This window comes from Plasmodium inui, assembly GCF_000524495.1.
Source record: "Plasmodium inui San Antonio 1 unplaced genomic scaffold supercont1.9, whole genome shotgun sequence".
NCBI lineage: Eukaryota > Apicomplexa > Aconoidasida > Haemosporida > Plasmodiidae > Plasmodium > Plasmodium inui.
The window spans coordinates 869541-887199 of record NW_008481843.1 but is presented as its reverse complement, the minus strand read 5'-3'; the positions used below and the strand labels follow the sequence as shown (position 1 = coordinate 887199).

The window sequence follows — 17659 nt, the reverse complement described above, 5'->3', positions numbered from 1 at the left end:
AAAAAAAAAAAAAAAAAACCAAAAACGCTTCAATTTTTTTTGTTCGTTTTTTTTTGTTGCATCCATCATGCTAACATGTGTGGAAAGAGAGCCGAGGTGCTTCTTCCAAGTGTAGGTAATAAGAACGAGTATGTCCCCCTATGCAGAGTCTTTTTTTTTTCCCCTCCTCTTTCTCTGCGAAATTGGCACCGCCGTTCTAGTTCGAATCACTCCCATGAGAATGTGCCACCATGTGCACGCCGTAATAGCAGCTTTGTTTCTCCTACGTGGTAGTCTTCACAGTACAACGTGCCTCCCCCACAAATGAGAAAGCCAAGTTCAGAAGCTACTGAACGGGGGAGATCATCAAAGGATGCACAAAAATGGCTACCTACAGCATCATCAAGGGGAGCAGGCGTTACTGCTTTATTCATAGTGCGGGCCATGTGCAGATAACCAGAAAAGGGCACGTCAAGTGGCGCAAAGGGGTCACTCAAAGCGACGCGAGGCATTACGCTGTGGAAGCAACTAGCCTCCTGGAGGTAAAAAGAAATGGGGTAAATTTCCTCATACGTGGTGAGGACAGCACTGCCGAAGTGGGCCTCCCAAATGAAAAGGAGTTACATCAAGGGGTAAACACCTCCTCACCGAAAAATGGCACCATAAAAACGAGAGGACTGCTAAGCATAGACGCAGCAGACGCAGAAATAATGATCCATATAGTAACACATTTAGAAACTGCAAAAAAGACGAATAGGAGCTTCCTGGATTTCCTCACACTATCCACCCTACACAAACAGGAGATTGAAAAGGAGCAAAAGAGATTCTACTGGAAGGACAAAATTAGGGACCACCTGAGAGAGTACCTCCACTTCGCAATAAAGAACAACCACTACAATTATTTGTTTAAAATTTACCAGTTAACTTGCCTGTACAAAATAGACGACCTAGAATTGCTCCGAGAACTGCTTGAGCAGATACTTATCCACACATCCAATGAGGAAGAAAAAGTCATTCACTGCTACTGGATCGTAAAAGAACTAACTGGAAAAAAAAAACATGATATGATTATTGCTGTGTTGCTAGCCAAGTACCTTTTCAACGATTCTTTTTTTAATTTCCTCCAAAGGAATGCATGCATCAACACCAGCTTTGTAACTTTGCTAAGTTATGTGTCCGACTCGATTGGGTATTATCCAGACAGGTCTGTCCTACCCTCACTCCACTGCACGCTGAAAAAGTACGCTCGCCATTTTAACAGCCGATTGGAAAAGGACATAGAACCAAAAATGGTGAACAATGTAGAGGAGCTAGCAAAGGTGCAGGAAATCTTTCTAAGAAACGGCTTCTGCGATGATGACTTTAATTTGTTAATTAAACGGCTTGTACTGACTTCTACTTCGTATGTCAACCCGTTCGACTTACTGGTGCTCTCCTCCAATGTGCTTCTTAACTTTGCATGCAGTTACCACTCGTTTCTCTTTCCTAGTGAGCAGCAGGGGGGAGCCACACATCTGGAAGGAAGAAGCTTCCCCAACAGGGACAATTCCCCCAATGGGGACAACTTCTCCAAACGGTACAGAAACTTCCTCTCCGCCAAGACCATGACAGACGTGGTTATCAGAACGAACGACCCCTATATCGCCAACACGTGCAATGAGCTGGAGTACATCCAGAGGTATCTTCTTCTCTGCTCTTACTGCCACTTCACTTTGTTTTCTAACTGGTGGGCCGACACGGTAATTTTTGATAGACTGAAAAAGAAAAGAAGGCCTCACAAGGCAGTGGTGCGGTCGAGAATGCCATACAAAAGTCACCTTGCCGATCAGGTGTCGCACTTGCTTGGCGTGCTTCTGTACAAATATGGAAATTCGGGCCAGAAAGAAGTACACCCCTATGTAGCCGTTGACGCAGTGCAAAGCAGACCAGACGGCAATCCTCCAGAATGCTCCATATCGAAGTATCTACCCTACCTGCTCAAATCCTTCATGCGGGTGGGTATAATAAAACCTGAAATTATAAGCAACGAATCATTCATCCTATTTTTCGAAGAAATATTTTTGCACCTAGTTGATGTGTCCGTTGCAAAATATAAGCAAGGCAGAAGGGGAAGAGGTGTGGATGCAAACAATCAGGGCAGTCGCACAGACAGCGCAGTATTCAAAGTGACAAGAGAGTGTGCCCCCCACTATGGTACCCACCCAGGGGATAACTTAAAGAGGGAAGAGCGTAACATCCTTCCATCGGCTAATCATAAACCACTGTACACGAAGGACGAATTAAGTCTGTATGATCTGAGCTCCATCTGTGAGTGTTTCTTTCTGGTGAAACTAATGCAGGGAGGTGTCTCTCCCGGACGTAGAATGCTCGCACGAAAGGGGCTATCCCTCCTCCACACATCATCCAATGAGAGGGAAAAACAGAGTAATTGCCCATTGGACAAATCTCGAGACGCATTCGAAAAAACACTGTATATATTTCTGGAGAGGCTACCCCCTTCAAGTCAACTGCATCTAAATGATCACCGCTGCCATCCGTTGGACAAACAAGACATACTTAAAGAATTGATAAATAAAATAAAATCCTGCGCTGAACCCGTTTTTCTCTACTACTTATTGTTACGAACAATATTACCGATTCTATTTTGTGATACCCGTGAGGATTCTTTAGATGTGACAAAAAGGACAATTTCGTGCATCCTTTCGTTACCATTTCGAACAAACATCATTGTGAAAGGGTCATCCCCTTCACAGGGATGTGACTCAACACACGAGCAGTTCCATCACATTTTAAAGGGACTCACTCAGTGGGAAAATTGTGTCATATCTATAAACAGCCAAAGAAGAATTCGAATGCAAACAAAACGGAAGGGTCTTCCATTTGATTTTCTCTACGCCGGTGACTTTCTTCGACCTTCGTCTATTTTTTTGCTTTGCCTTAATGAGATGGTGAAATGGGAACACGTGTACCTACCCTTTTTGCAGGAAATTTTTATCTCTGACCACTTCTCCGAAGGGGATAAGGCGAGCTTCTCCGATCTCGTACGGGGCGCGCGCGACTCGGTCGATTTTAGCGTCTTTAGATTCTTAAGGGAAAGGCGGGCTTAGCACCGCGCAGGGCTGCACATTCCTGCGGCTCCTTCGACTATGCTAAGGTGAAGAGCGGTCACGTAGAGAAGAGCACAAATGTAGTGCCCTTCCCATTTTTGCCCAGTTTGGCAACTTCCCCAATTTGCACCGCCTCGCAAATTTGTACCTGTTGCTTCTTTTTTTTTCTCTCAAGTGGAGCCCATTTTATGAGCTACAGACGGGGCAACCTATTACACCTGTTGTTCCCTACATTAACGATAAAATTATTTTGTTTGAATAAAAAAATTCTCCACTTGGTTAGTGGAGAAATGCAAATGGCTAGCGGAAAAGTGCACATGGCATGTCCGTCACGTAGAGCCGAACTGGGAGGTACAAAACAATTAGGGCACATATGCAGGCGAAGCTGTAGTAGAGGGACCTCTGGAAGCTGAAAAAAGGGGAAGGAGATAAGTAGGAGATGTAAGGTATACTCTGGTGAATGGGCAGCAAAACTGTCTTAGTCGCCCCATCTCGCCGTAATTCGCGGCAATTTAGCGAAATTCCACGCAATTCTCCCAATTTCGCCGCCCCTACAAGTCATATCCCATGGCCTTGTTGTAGTGGCAGGCCAGAAACGCCCCGCAGAGGAAGCCCCCAATGTGGCCAAAGAAATCGACGGTAGGAGAAAAACTAACAAACAAAAAAAATAGCACAAAAACAGAAACATTAAAAATGTAGTAGTTCTTAGCCCTCCTGGACAAATTGGCCCAGGCTAAAAATATTTCGAGGATGGAAAATCCAATGAGCCCGAATCCACTTGTTGATGCTCCTACAGCTAGCTGACACGGATTGCAGATCGTCGTTAATACATTTCCAACGACCCCTGACAGAAAATAAAGGAAAATAAAACTCCCCTTCTTGTATTTGCCCTCTATCACTAGGCCTAAGTTCAGCATGCACATAATGTTAATTATTAAGTGCCACCAATTTGCATGCAGGAAAATTGGGAAGAGAAGTCTCCAGATTTCTCCTTGCCTGCGTGGGGTGTATATGTTTGTGGGGGGGATGATGTGCCACAAAATGAGAAAATAGGCTGCGAAACGGGTGCATACTCCTCTAAACATTAGCAGTGCATATCTAGGTGGGTCCTTTTGATGACCCCTTTTTCCTGCATGGGAAGCGTACTTGACGGCGGGGCCATACGTGGCGCCCAAGAACATCAACACCTGCACGCTGGGCGCCGTTAAGTTTTCGCTTAAAAGGCAACTCAAAATGTAAATGACAATTTGGGCGAAGCTAATCCACACGATGATTCTGCGGGGCGGAGAAACAACGCGAAGCGGTCATCAGCACGAACTACTTCATCAGACCAGGAAGGGGATTCCCCTGTGTGTGGTGCCCCTATGTGTGCCGCCCCCGTGTAGGGTGCTCCCCTTCAGAGCACCCCGCACGAGACGCAGCTACCTCCTCAGGGACATGTCCGGAAAGAGCATGTCGTAGAACGTGCCCCCCTTGGGGCTTCCCTCCATCAGGGGCAAATCTTCACTCGCCCCATGGGCGTTCCCCTCCGCCTGTAAATCTCGGCGGGACATTCTTTATTGGCACATGTAAAAACCAATGTTTAGCCAAATGGAGACATGAAAAAAAGCAGGCATTCCTGTAGCAAGCCCTGCGCGGCTGTTTTGCTTTTTCCTAACAATGTTCCCCCTTATTCGTGGGTACAACGATGTGAGGTAGTCTACACTGAAAGGCATGTATCCGGGTGTACACACCTCTACAACAGGGATGAAGAGACGAGAGGAAATGGATGCACGTTTGTCTCGAACGACACATGCTCTGGAAAAAAAAAGTCTAATTCGTTTACGTCACTTCCCCGTTGTGAATGGATGAATTAGACCCACGTGAACAAAGTTATTTTATCTTTCACATTTCTGTGTGTTCCCCTTGAGGAGGCGCGAAGAAAAAAAAAAAATACCCATGTAAATACACCCATTCTATTGTGCTGTTAGCCTACCCGAATGTTAAGTGGATGACATTCCTCCGTTGATTGTGGCAACACGTTAAGACGTCCTCCTTCACTTTACTTCACTTCCTTTTTTTTTATTTTTTTCCTTTATTGCTTCCCCAAGGGAGAAACAATATCAAACGAAAGTAAGGAGAGGCACTATCCAAGGGAAGACGACACACATGGGGAGGCTGCCGAATTAAAAACCAAAGGGACCATTTTTTGTTTTTTTTTTCTTTTTTTTTCTACACATTCTTATTTGCGTAGCCAAGTGGTGGATGTTCAATTGCTCAATGTGACGGCAAATTTACCTTTTATCATCCCGTGTGTGACTGGAAAAAAGGGTATAACCGAAAGAAGGGTGCCACTATTAAAGGGCGTACTAACCCCTTTGCCGTTTCTCCTTCAAGGGGCATCTGTTTAGCCTCCTTTACCCGGGTGGCACACCTGAAAGATGTTCCCACTGGGGTCATTCTCACTCACTATGTTGCTTTTAAAAGGCAGAAAGAGTGAAAAGAATTGTCAATTGGCTTTACTTTCTGGGCCCTATTATCAGCATGTACACCCCCACGGGGAACAGCGCTGCACAGGGGGAATCAAGCAGGGGCACAGAATTTGTGCTTCGATCCTAACGTGGGGTCATGTGTCAACAGGAAAGTGTACACAAGATGCCAAGTTCACACAGATGGTGACTTAAATCGCCAGTAGCAAACAATTTCGAGGAAAGAAAAAAATTTCCAAAATTTGTTCAGGTTAATGTGAAGAAACACAAAATGCGGTGTTTGTTTCGCTTCAGTTAATATGCTGTATACAACATATCCCTTTTTCACTGACGCCACTTAAGCGCAGTTTTTTTTTTTCTTTACTACCCTTAAGTTCTTGTGTCACTCACGCCGCTTCACTCTTCACCTCTTCGCCACGCCAGTTTGCCATCTCCCCTCTCTGTGAGCATCGCATCTGAGATCCGAAGTGTAAAGCGAGAACACCAGCAAAAAAAAAAAAGGTGATTGTAATTGGCTTCCTACCTCAAACCGGGGATAACACGAACCGACACATTTTGATCATGCAAGCAGCGTCGGTAACGAGAGCGCCGTGGCAGCGCCAGTTGCTATGCGCGCCACGAATGTGTCATTTTGTAAAGCACATCTGTGGCTAGGCCACACATTAGGAAACTCCCGTACGCGTTATCATATCTCACTGTGCATTGTCAACCCACCACGTATAGGATTACGTTTAAGTCCACTGGCGTGAACACGACGCATGCGCATCTTCACCCGAAGGGGCAGTTGGGTAGCTTCTACAATAATGTGAGGGGATGTATACAAGGCGCATACGCACATAAACATGGCACATATATATGCATACATGATAAAAAAAAAAAAAAAAAAAAAAAAGCCCAAAGGGACTTTCCCCCAAAAGGTATGCAAACCGTTCTGACGCGCAGCTGTAGTGTAATTTTTTTTTTTTTTTTTTTTTTTTTTAAAAACATACGCTCATACCTAACCTGCAAATTTCTTTTCTTTTTTTTTTTTCTTTTAACAAACGAGTGAACAATGTAATTTGAACGAGTAAGCATTCTTAGAATTTACGTCACTCTCGGTCAGCTTCGATGATCCTTGATCATTTTCACGCCGCGCTTAAACTACCTATTGTGACGAGTTATTGCTTCCCCCCCCATCGCACACGTTCGTATCTTAGCCTGCTTATGCGAACTGAGAAAATATTTTTTGTAAGCACATATACACGCATAGGCGAATTGCTGCAACCCTCCCTCCACTCAATCGTGTACTGCGCTGCTAACCACTGTGCGTAGCTAAAGGGGAAAGTGGGCCTCAATTGCTTTTAAGCCGCGTCAGATTATTCTTCGCCTACTTGAACACAATTCGATACACAGCCTCACACCGCGCTGTTACCTTTTCACCCTTGTCATATCAAGTCGATCTCATTTTTTTTTTTTTTTTTTTTTTTTCTCCTTCATAAACGTAACGGAAGAGTGCATCCCTTCAGAGAGCTGCCCTGCTCATTTCCCCCCGCCTACACCCCTTTACACAAATTTGGCGCCTAAGATGAGGAACAAATTGTTATCCCTGCTCCTATTGTTAATCCCCCTTGTTCTTCGCAACTATGCACGTGCGCATGGAGATCTGTTTAATGAGCACATCACGACAATACACGATGGACAGCTGAACAATTTTATTACGAAGAATGACGTCGTGTTGGTCATGTTTTTCGCTCCATGGTAATGATATGCCCCCCTCTATGGACCAAGTGGCACTGAACCGGGACCGAATCGGAACCGAAGCTGGTCTAAGCGGTATTCACCGCTGTATCTACCTCCGATACTGCTTCCACCGCTCATGCAATTCTCTCCCCTTCCAAGGTGCGGACACTGCAAAAGACTCATCCCGGAGTACAATGAAGCGGCGAATCTGCTGGCGGAGAAGAAGAGCGAAATAAAGCTAGCCAGTGTAGACGCCACCACGGAGAACGCCCTAGCGCAAGAGTATGGAATCACAGGATACCCAACCATGATCATGTTTAATAAGAAGAACCGAGTGAACTACGGAGGAGGAAGAACCGCTCAGTCAATCGTAGACTGGCTGCAACAAATGACCGGTCCAGTGTTCACGGAAATTACCACCAACATAGAGGACGTTCTGAAGGAGAAAAACATAGCAGTCGCATTCTACCTGGAATATACTTCTGAAGATAACGAGCTATACAAAAGTTTCAACGAAGTTGGAGACAAAAATCGAGAAATCGCAAAATTTTTTGTAAAAAAAAATGAAAAACATAATAAAATCTCATGCTACAGAAAGGATGAGAAGAAAGTAGATTACGACGAGAAGGTACCTCTAAGCGAGTTCGTATCCACCGAATCCTTCCCACTGTTTGGAGAAATAAATACCGAAAATTATCGTTTCTATGCAGAGAGTCCCAAAGAATTGGTATGGGTCTGTGCAACAACAGAACAGTACAATGAAATAAAAGAAGAAGTGCGACTCGCAGCATCTGAATTGAGAAAAAAAACACACTTTGTCCTCCTAAACATCCCTGAATATGCCGATCATGCTAGAGCGTCCTTAGGATTAAATGAATTCCCAGGATTAGCTTACCAATCTAGTGAAGGACGATACTTACTGCCCAATGCGAAAGAGTCCCTACATAATCACAAAGCCATTGTAACTTTCTTTAAAGAAGTAGAAGAGGGCAAAGTTGAAAAATCCCTCAAGTCAGAACCCATTCCTGAGGAGGATGATAATGCTTCTCCTGTTAAGGTCGTCGTCGGAAATTCCTTCATTGATGTCGTCCTTAAAAGTGGAAAGGATGTCCTCATTGAAATCTACGCTCCCTGGTGCGGTCATTGCAAAAAGTTAGAACCCATATATGAAGACCTCGGTAGGAAATTAAAAAAATATGATTCCATAATTGTTGCCAAAATGGATGGCACGCTGAACGAAACACCAATTAAAGATTTTGAGTGGTCAGGATTTCCAACCATCTTTTTTGTAAAGGCGGGTTCAAAAATCCCACTGCCTTACGAGGGGGAAAGATCATTAAAGGGCTTTGTCGATTTCCTAAATAAGCATGCCTCTAACACGCCCATCTCAGTGGAGGGCGTCCCAGATCTTGAGGATCCCACTGCGGAGGAGTTATAAAAGAAAATACGCAGCTCCTCTCACTGGGGTCAACTTTTTACTTCCCACGTGGAGAGCTTCTCTATGGATTGACCCCCACAAAAGATATTGAAAAATCTGTACACGACACCTTTGTATATGAACAGGACGAAAGTTCGGTGAAACATTGTTATAGGGTGTACACAATCCTATAGTCTAGCTGGAAAAAGGAAAAAAAAAAAAAAAAAAAAAAGCACGACGGGTAACAAGCAACAATATGTATGCGTTAAGCGAACGAAACATTACAAAGTCGCAGTACCAGAGAGAGTAGGCACACCCCTCCCAAATGCTGAATCAGGCGGAACCGCATTCATCCTGCCCATGTGCTTATATATAAAAGAGATCAACAGAATAAACCAATGAACACGATATCGCTCACCCAAAATGCAAGTTCAAAATCCACGTTGTGGGAATCAATAGAGGGAAACACCACACCTGTGATATCTTCGCAAGTGAACATGCCAATTGTTACGTTTTACAATACCGGGTCGCTCACCGAACGTGCATTCCTTTTGAGCACCGCTAATTTGGTGCTTTTTATGAAAAATGTTTTCTTTTTTCCTTTTTTTTCTTTTTTCACCCTGCGTAAAAATGTATTACCCCCCCATGTGATATGCCTACGTATTGCCGCGTTGACCATTGATCACCTTGTAAACTCCACTCGGATTACCCGCAGATCCTCTGTAGGCTGTACCTATAACTACTATTACCTACGGTGCGTGCATGCACCGTTTTCTCCACTTTATGCCTTTCCTTTTTAAACTCCCACAACGTAAAGATGTGGTGACAGATACGTGCACGTATTCACAGTATATACACTATAGAAATATAAATAAATAATTCATGGTGGGTTTTAAAAGGGTAAGTAAAGTTAGCATAAAGTTGACATATAATGTTGGCATAAAATTGGCCGTTTCTTCCCCCGCGGCGGTAATCGGAGTGGCGCTTCGGGAGGACGTAGCCCCAAGTAGCGTTTACTAACTAATCGAGGGGATATCCACAGATACGTCCTCGCACTGCTACGCAGCCCTACTCGGGGCTGCGCCCGCATAGGCTGATTTCCTGCCTGATGCGAGCCACATGGACCGCACCGCATAAGCACACCCCGCAAGCCGGCACAATGAAAAAGGGGGCGACAAGGCTGAACGGGGGAAGCCTCTAATGGGAAAGCGCTAACAGGGAAAGCGCTAACAGGGAAAGCGCTAACAGAAAAATGGATAGTAGCAAAACCACTAACAGAAGAACCACTAACAACGAAGGCGCTGATAGCAAAACCGTTTCCCCGTAGCCGCACTTCACCCGATGTACCCCTTGCACTTCTTCGAATTGCACATGCACTTGATGTTCTTGTAGTTAATGCCGTAGTGATACTTGAGGGGCTCATCCGGCTTGATGTCCTTGGAGGCAAAGATGCCGACGGAGGGGTAATTGTCGCCGCGCCATATGGTAATCACGTTCACATTCGGCTCGCACGAGTGGTTTAAAAACCGAGCTACGTTCGAAATGAAGAGCGCGTCAATGCACGGGATCTTCCAGTCGTCATTATAAGTCTCATCCACCTCTGCCGTCTCGATGAAGTAATTGAAATACCCTTTCTTGTCGTATTCGTGCTCTCTAGAAATCATTTCTTTCCTGGTGGTTATTTCTCCAACGTAATGCATAATTAGAGAATTCGCTTTTATGTAAGAGGAGGAAACGATGTCCCATCCGATGTCGCGCGTTTTGACCACCTTCACAGGGTAGTGTAATCCCTCAGGAAATTGATTGGTGCATTTTAAAGGGTCACACAGACAGTTCCCCGAGCAGGCAGCCAGCACATTAAAGTCGTTAATGTCGTAGCTCTTATTTCCATCGCAGTAAATTTTGTTCGTTCGTTTATGCCGCAACGCTTTGCAATACCCGTTGATATATATTTCATCAAATTCCTTTTTGCTATAATTCTGTGGTGCGCACCCTGAACAGAGTGGCAACAGATTGTATGGAGGCAGTCTGGAAAAGAAGAGGGTCTTACTGACATAGGTAAAATTCATGGGGGGGAGGGAATCATCCACTGAGTTCTCTACTGGAATTTTAAATCTTTCCCTTCCAGCTGACAGATCTTCATATGGATTCCATGTATCCTCGAATGGCCTCTTCAATTCGATATGCGCTGCTATCGCTTCTTTGCTTTTGATTGGGATGAACAGATGGGCTGGCCTCTTTGCCATTTCGCAGTTTATTGGGATCTCCGTCTTACGGATGGATATTTCCATATTTTTTAAATTTTTCGTTCTAATTCGTTGGTTCTCATTAATCTCCTTTTGGAAGTTTAGCGTCTCTAGGACCAGCACCAGTGGGAGGTACTTCCCGCGACACCAGAAGGGGAACGTGTCTGAGCCTCCTGTCCCAGTTGGGGGGGCAAGGGTGCCACCCCCCATGGGGGCGTTCCTCGGGTGACCGTCCACTTCGTATGTAGTCTGCCCCGATTCGCCCCCCTCGGGGGAAGCTGACCGTCGAAGGGTCTCCTCCTCACGCAGCTTCCGCTTGCACGCCTCGTACATGCGCACATCGCCACGGACCCACTGGCAAGCCAGCTTCTCCTTGATGCACCTGCTCCGAATGAACCTGTAGATGTGATTAAAATTCATGAAGGTAGTCGATTTGTAATTCTTCAGATATGGGATAGTCAAAGTCATAATCATTTCGCTATTCAAGAAGACGTTAATCGAGACGGAGTTCTTTTCAATTAGGTACTTCTTCCTCTCGCACTGATTTTCATAAAAAGAGCACTTCCGTGGGATAAAGCACTTGTCCACATACAGCCTCTTAAAAACATACAGGATGTCCCTCTTATACTCCGATGTAGAATAATCATTGCAGGTGAAAGCATTCACAATCTTGTATATCCCATCGTACCGAATGCCATAGTTGGGACTGTACTTGGTCTTCAAATTATTGTGCCGAAAGATTCGTATCGGCATTTGCAGCAGGTACGAGTTGTACAGTGCATTCGCATAGCACTTCCTCAGGCTTGAAATTTTATTGCTCAGAAAGGAGAGTAAATATCTCAGCACAAAGAAGTTCCCATTATCCGTCAGCACTTCATTTTTCGAATTCAAAATTACCGACGAGACGATGTGCTCGTTCTTATTAATCGGATGCAGAAACAGATTATAGGACGTGTACTTACAGAGGAAGAATAGCGATATGTGGTAGTTGTGTGAAAAATGGGTATTCACCTTGATATCTAGGATGTTAAAATTGTTATTGTATATCAAGTTAACTGAAAGCATATACTTCTTTTCCTTCTCCGACATTTCGTTGTTGTTACGTTTGTAAATCCCCGTTGCGTCCCCCTCTAGAAGTCCGGCCTGCTTACCTCCGCTCACTTTCTCATCTTTGTTAGCACCAACATCGTGATTTCCACTTATCTTATTGTTCACAGAGGAGCTATAGCCGTTTGGTCCGCCTCCCCTGCCTGCTCTGCGTGCCCCGATTGGACCGCTTTCCCCGTTTGATCCGCTTGGCCCGTTTCCCCCTATACCGATCCCATTGCTGCTCCCTTCAGGAAGCCGACCGTCATTTCCCGCGCAGTTATCCACCCTTCGAGAAGGACCTCCAGCAGTAGCGGCGGAGGCACCAGCACCTCCTCTCATCAACATCATTTTCTCCTGGTTCTTCTTCCTATTCAACTTAGCATTCTCCATTATCATTTTGTAATTATTCTTTATCCTCTCCAACAGCATCACGTTCACATTTTCCAGCTCACTAACATCCTCCCCATATTCTGTGTACTCACCAGAGTCTGAATCTTCTTCCTTAAAATGGTATTCACGTCCCCTGGTTCCTCTATCCTCCGTCTTCCTCTTTGTCTTCCTTGGAGTGATACGTCCTCTTTTCCTTCGTCTATTTTTCATAAGGGACAGATTATTGTTACAGAAAAATTTTTTCCTTCCTCTTTTGATTGGCACATTGGACGAGCCGCTTTGTTTGCAGGGCCTCCCCAGCTTGTTATTCTTTATTGCCTTTTCCTCCTTGATATTTCTGTTTCGCAGCATCAGTCTCTTTTGGGACTCTCCCGTTGATTCGATGCCTCCTGCTGCTTCCATGCATCCCTCTGCTTCGATGCACCCCCTTGTGATCGATTCGTTGTATTTGTTTGTTAAGTGCTTCCTGTTCCCGTCTGTTGTCACGTGTTCCTCCTTCACCCCTTGCTCGCTTTTTATTACCACTCTTCCAGCTTCGGCGCCCCCATCAACGGGGATCACCAGGGAGCTGTAGCTTTCCCCTTCAGTCGCCTCTTCTTCTTCCTCTTCATCTTTTATGCGGGCCACTACGGTGGCCGCCTCTTCACATTTGGGGCTCTCCGCAGACTCCAGCATGCCAGGTATTTCTTTCTTCACCTGGCATAGGGGCAACGTCGCGTGGCTGGACTCACTTCCCACTTGGTGCGTCTCCCCATATGCTCGTAAAGCGACATTTCCGCAATGCACGTCCTGATTCCCCTTGGCGCCCTCCCCCACATCAGCTTCGCGTCCCCTCTGTTTCTTACTCGCACAGTCAGACGCCTCATCTTTGCTGCCCCCCATCAGCATCTTCCTCTTGCGCCCCTTCTGCGCGGTTAGGGGGTCGTCACCCACCTCGTTTACCCCCGCTTCATTCACTTGTCCTACTTCTTCCACGTCTTTCACTTCTGCCACGTCTTTCACTTTTTCCACTTTTTCCACTTTTTCCACTTCTTCCCCGCATAGCTCCGCCTCCCGCTTGGTAGCTTCATTGATCAGGACCCTCCGATCGATCTGCTTCGAGTCGGCTCTCCTGTCAGTGACTTGACTTTCTTGCGGAAAATGTTGCGAAGCGCACGGGGCATCCTTCTCTACCTTGCACGTTACAGGGGCGGCATCCTTGCAGAGATGCAGGTAATCCTTCGAGGAATCCTTCTGTATCGCACTGAACTGCTCTGGAGGAATCTCCGCGTTGGATCCCCCCCGAGAGATTCTCCCCTTCTTATTCTCATTCCCTGTCACAAGTGGGACATTCCCCCCTTTTTCCACCTTAAGGAGGTCTTTCTTTTGTGAATCCACAGCCACAAGTTTCCCAGGGGAGTCCTTCTCATCATTGGAGTGATTGGAATAAAGGTAAGATCTGAATTTGTACATAGAGCTGATCTTCCTGTTATCCTTCTCCGGCAAAATGTTATCATCATAGCTTTTATTGTGTTGCACATTTTTCTTCGCAAATTTCACATTATGAATATTAAAATAATTCAAATTAATAAAATCATCGATGGGAATCTTATTCCGATTCAGATGTTTGCAGTAAGTGTTGTACATGTTAAGGATTATCGAGTGAGTATCGATTAGGTTGTCCTTAATGCGACAGTTTGGAATGACCTTCTCATCAATGTACACAGTTTTGTCCTGAATCTGGTAATACAATCTTAAATTTTTAAACAAGCAGTAGGTATACATAAATTTCAGGGGGCCCTTAAGTATAGTGATGTCATAGGAAAACAGATTGTACAACATGAACTGTTCCATTAGAGAATCTTTGTTGGAAATGATGTCATCGAAATTGAATCTCTTCATGTTTATTTCTTTCACGTTGTTTAGGAGAGTTAAACTTTCTTCGCTTGTTAAAATTTTCTTCATCACTTTGTTTTGGCTCTTTGGGTCACTTCCTCCTTCGTTACCGTGGTTATCGCTTCTTTCATTGGTGGGGTGAGCTCCACTGGAGGAGGATCCTCCTGCCCCAGATGACCCATCACCCTTACCACTGCTGCTGCCTACATGGCCGATGGTTCCTCTCCCCCAATTGGCACGCTCGTCCAGGATGATAATTTTTTTTCGGAAATCCTTTTTCGATAAGTTCAGAGACATGGAACTTTGCCTACTTGAGCGCGCATCGTCCTTTTCCCCCTCCTTGACGCCTTCCACTTGGTCTACCTCGTCGTAGTCCTCCTCTTCATCATCGTCATCCATTTTTAAAAAAAAATGTTTGCTGATTTTGATATTAGAAAATTTGTTACTTATATCGTGTATAACTCCGCTACCAGACGCAGCCCTGCTGTCGCCGTTGTTGTTATAGTATCGCTCGTCCTTTAGGTAATTCTTCTTCTCATTTTTTAACTTTCCGTTTCTTGCGTGTGTTGTCTCATACTTGAATCGGCTACTTGCGGAGTTCCCTTTCAGGGTGCACTTGGACTTCTTCTTTCGTATGATTTTTTTCTTCGTTTTTACCTTCCCCTTGCGCATCTTCCGGCTCTTCCTTGCGCCTGCCTTGATCATTAGGTTTTTTCCAAACTGGCCGCCGCCATTGACGTTACTGTCGCCGCCGCTGTTGGCTCCGCTGTGCTGGCCGGTGTTGGCTCGGCTGTTACCATTACTGTTACCATTGCTGTTACCGTTCTTGTTACCAGTGCTGTTACCATTGATGTTACCATTGCTGTTACCATTGCTGTTACCATTGATGTTACCATTGCTGTACTCTTTCACGTTGCACCCCACGGGGACAAACCGTAAGGCACCTTCATCCTCCATCTTTGCACTGCTTGCAGTCTGCTCCCGTTTCCCCTTTCTCCTCCCCACTTTGCTCATCCCTATGTCAGCCTCGGGATTGAACACACTGGGGTTATTCCCGAGGGACACAACCACTTCTTCCTTTTTTTCATCGTTGCCGCTCTTGAGATTCGTTTCCCCGCTAATAAATTTGCCTTTTCCCTTTTTTTGCAACTTCACTACCTCCGCGCTTTGCACTCGGAACTGCGGGCGCTCCTTGGGGGGGAAACCCATGCAGTTAGGGGTATGGCCGACGCCGCTAACGACAACTGCGGAGGTCTCGCCCTCCACGGGGCGATCGCCGCTGCCACTGCTGCCGTTGCAGTGATCTCCTTTAAGGCTTTGGATAAACAACTGGCCCAAATTCTCATCCGGTACTTCACTATCCATGCATAACCCCTCCACAGGAGCTTCGCAATTATGGCGGTTCGACTCCTTTGCGCATTTGTCTCTGTCTACCACTTCATTGCACAGGCTGTGTTTTTCTCCCCCCACGGCGCCTCTCTCACCTGTTAGCCTTCTCCCCTCGGCCCCTTTTTTTTCTTCATCAAGATTGTTCACAGCGTCCTCGCTACCCTCGACGTAATATACCTCCTGCCCGCTGTCCAGGTTAATTACTCCTTCATTTTTACTTCCATTAAGTTGTCCGCCAACTTGGATAGGCTTCGATGCGTCCATGGAATCCTCGACAGGGTTGCAACCAACGTCGCAGCTGTCGTCAAAGTGGGGGCCCAAGCCGTCGCCAGGGCCGTTGTCGGAGGTGTTCTCGTAACTCTGGGCGACGCCGTTACCGAGCCCGTTTTTGACGGCATTATCCAATCCGCCGCTGAAAGCACTGCCGGTATGATTGTTGCCACCGTCGCTTCGCTTTTGACTTCCTTCCCTTTGTCCGCCACCACCAAGATTATTCCTTCTGCTGTTCTTCTCTTTCATTTTTCCTTTTTGGAAATTTCTGGATAGTGGCTTCGTCAGTATGTTTTATGAATGTAGTATACGTTTACGTAACATTTTTTTTTTTTTTCAATACAGTTCGATTCAGGATAATCCTGCTGGGGGCTCTATCGAATAGCGAGTGGTCGCCTTGGGGAAGCCGGGGATACGTGGAAAAACGGCGTGGGGAAAAAAAAAAAATTAGGGGAAAAAAAATGCACGTCGAAAAACTGACCTGAGCCAGAAAAAGAACAGATTGGCTTGCGCACTATAGAGGCCCATATGTATGCTTTACGCCTACATAGAAGCAACGAGCACTCGCATATACGTCTGTAGATACAATATGTAATATTAGCAAATGCTCGTCATGCCATAGTCTTTTTTCCGCTTTCACTTTTGTAGGCCATTTCTTGCCCCCCCGCTTGCCGCCCTTCCGCCGGTCCTCCAAGCGAGCCTATACAGCACCGAACGCGTTTACGGGTATATGCCGATTTGCCTATTTGCGCATTTCCGCAATTGCACAGAAGTATATCCGCGCCCCCCGTGTCGCCTATGGTAGCAAACGAAAAAATCACTCGCTGCGGGTCGAAAAGACCATCTGTTGGTCAACTTCCTAGATAGAAAAAGAAATAAAATGATATGAAAATGAAATGGGGTAAAATGGAATAAAATGAAATAAAACACGGAAGAGCGGAATGGAAAGTGAAACAGGCGATAATCGCAAAATTAGCAAGGATGCTCATCCTCATATGTACATTTGGTAATATGCCAATTTGCCATTTGCTCTTTCGCATAACTAGCATGCAGACGATTGGCATGATTGTGCCAAATTTCCGGCGTGCGACGAAAAATACGCCTATTCATTTTGCTCGTTGGCTCGCGCAAAATTTTAAAAGAGAGCCCTCAAAAAGGCAAGGAACAATATGATGACCATAGCGGCGATGATCAAATCATACGAATTGCAACAATGCTTCGTTAGAGCGATCAAAACGGAGGCCCTCACGCCATGACTGATCGGTTGGTTGATTTGTTGGTTGCCATTTCCGTTCCAGTCAATAATATCTGCTAAAGGGAATTCGCGTGAATAGTGTTTTTTTTTTTTTTTAATAGTTTTCCCCCATCATTTTCGCTAAGCGTAGCTTGCTCCTTTCGTATTGGTTCTTTTTTTTTTTTTTTGCTTAAAACGTATAATCAGATCTGTCATTTATAGATTAAATCCTATCCGTGAACAAAAAAAAAGAGAAATAAGTCTTATAATTTTTACATTTCCTAGCCAAGTGCTAAATAAATGGACAGACAATAGAAGAGATGTGTTTTCTCTTTTGCCATCCAACCGAGTGCCACCTGAGTTTTATGAGTAATAGTAATGGTGGTCATCTCATGGATTGTTTGAGGAACGGAAAAAAAAAGTCCAATTTTGTTTAACCGTTTTTCCCGGATTGGTGTATACACATGCATGGGAAG

At 45.3% G+C, this 17659-nt stretch overlaps 4 protein-coding genes across 4 annotated transcripts; 2 read left to right on the top strand and 2 right to left on the bottom strand.

Annotated features, from left to right (window-relative positions):
• Positions 1 to 362: 362 nt before the first annotated feature.
• Positions 363 to 3086, top strand: C922_02691 (hypothetical protein; the record flags this gene model as incomplete). The annotated part of the gene is made up of 1 exon (XM_008818290.1): positions 363 to 3086. One exon carries the CDS (start codon positions 363 to 365, stop codon positions 3084 to 3086), a length of 2724 nt encoding a protein of 907 aa, XP_008816512.1.
• Positions 3087 to 3637: 551 nt separating this feature from the next.
• C922_02690 (hypothetical protein) lies at positions 3638 to 4639 on the bottom strand (the record flags this gene model as incomplete). The annotated part of the gene is made up of 3 exons (XM_008818289.1): positions 3638 to 4082; positions 4233 to 4361; positions 4512 to 4639. 3 exons carry the CDS (start codon positions 4637 to 4639, stop codon positions 3638 to 3640), a joined length of 702 nt encoding a protein of 233 aa, XP_008816511.1.
• Positions 4640 to 7118: 2479 nt separating this feature from the next.
• Positions 7119 to 8711, top strand: C922_02689 (protein disulfide-isomerase; the record flags this gene model as incomplete). Its single annotated transcript, XM_008818288.1, has 2 exons — positions 7119 to 7291; positions 7433 to 8711. The coding sequence occupies 2 exons, from the start codon at positions 7119 to 7121 to the stop codon at positions 8709 to 8711; spliced, it is 1452 nt and encodes a 483-aa protein (XP_008816510.1).
• Positions 8712 to 10024: 1313 nt separating this feature from the next.
• C922_02688 (hypothetical protein) lies at positions 10025 to 16198 on the bottom strand (the record flags this gene model as incomplete). Its single annotated transcript, XM_008818287.1, has 1 exon — positions 10025 to 16198. The coding sequence occupies one exon, from the start codon at positions 16196 to 16198 to the stop codon at positions 10025 to 10027; it is 6174 nt and encodes a 2057-aa protein (XP_008816509.1).
• Between the last annotated feature and the right edge of the window lie 1461 nt (positions 16199 to 17659).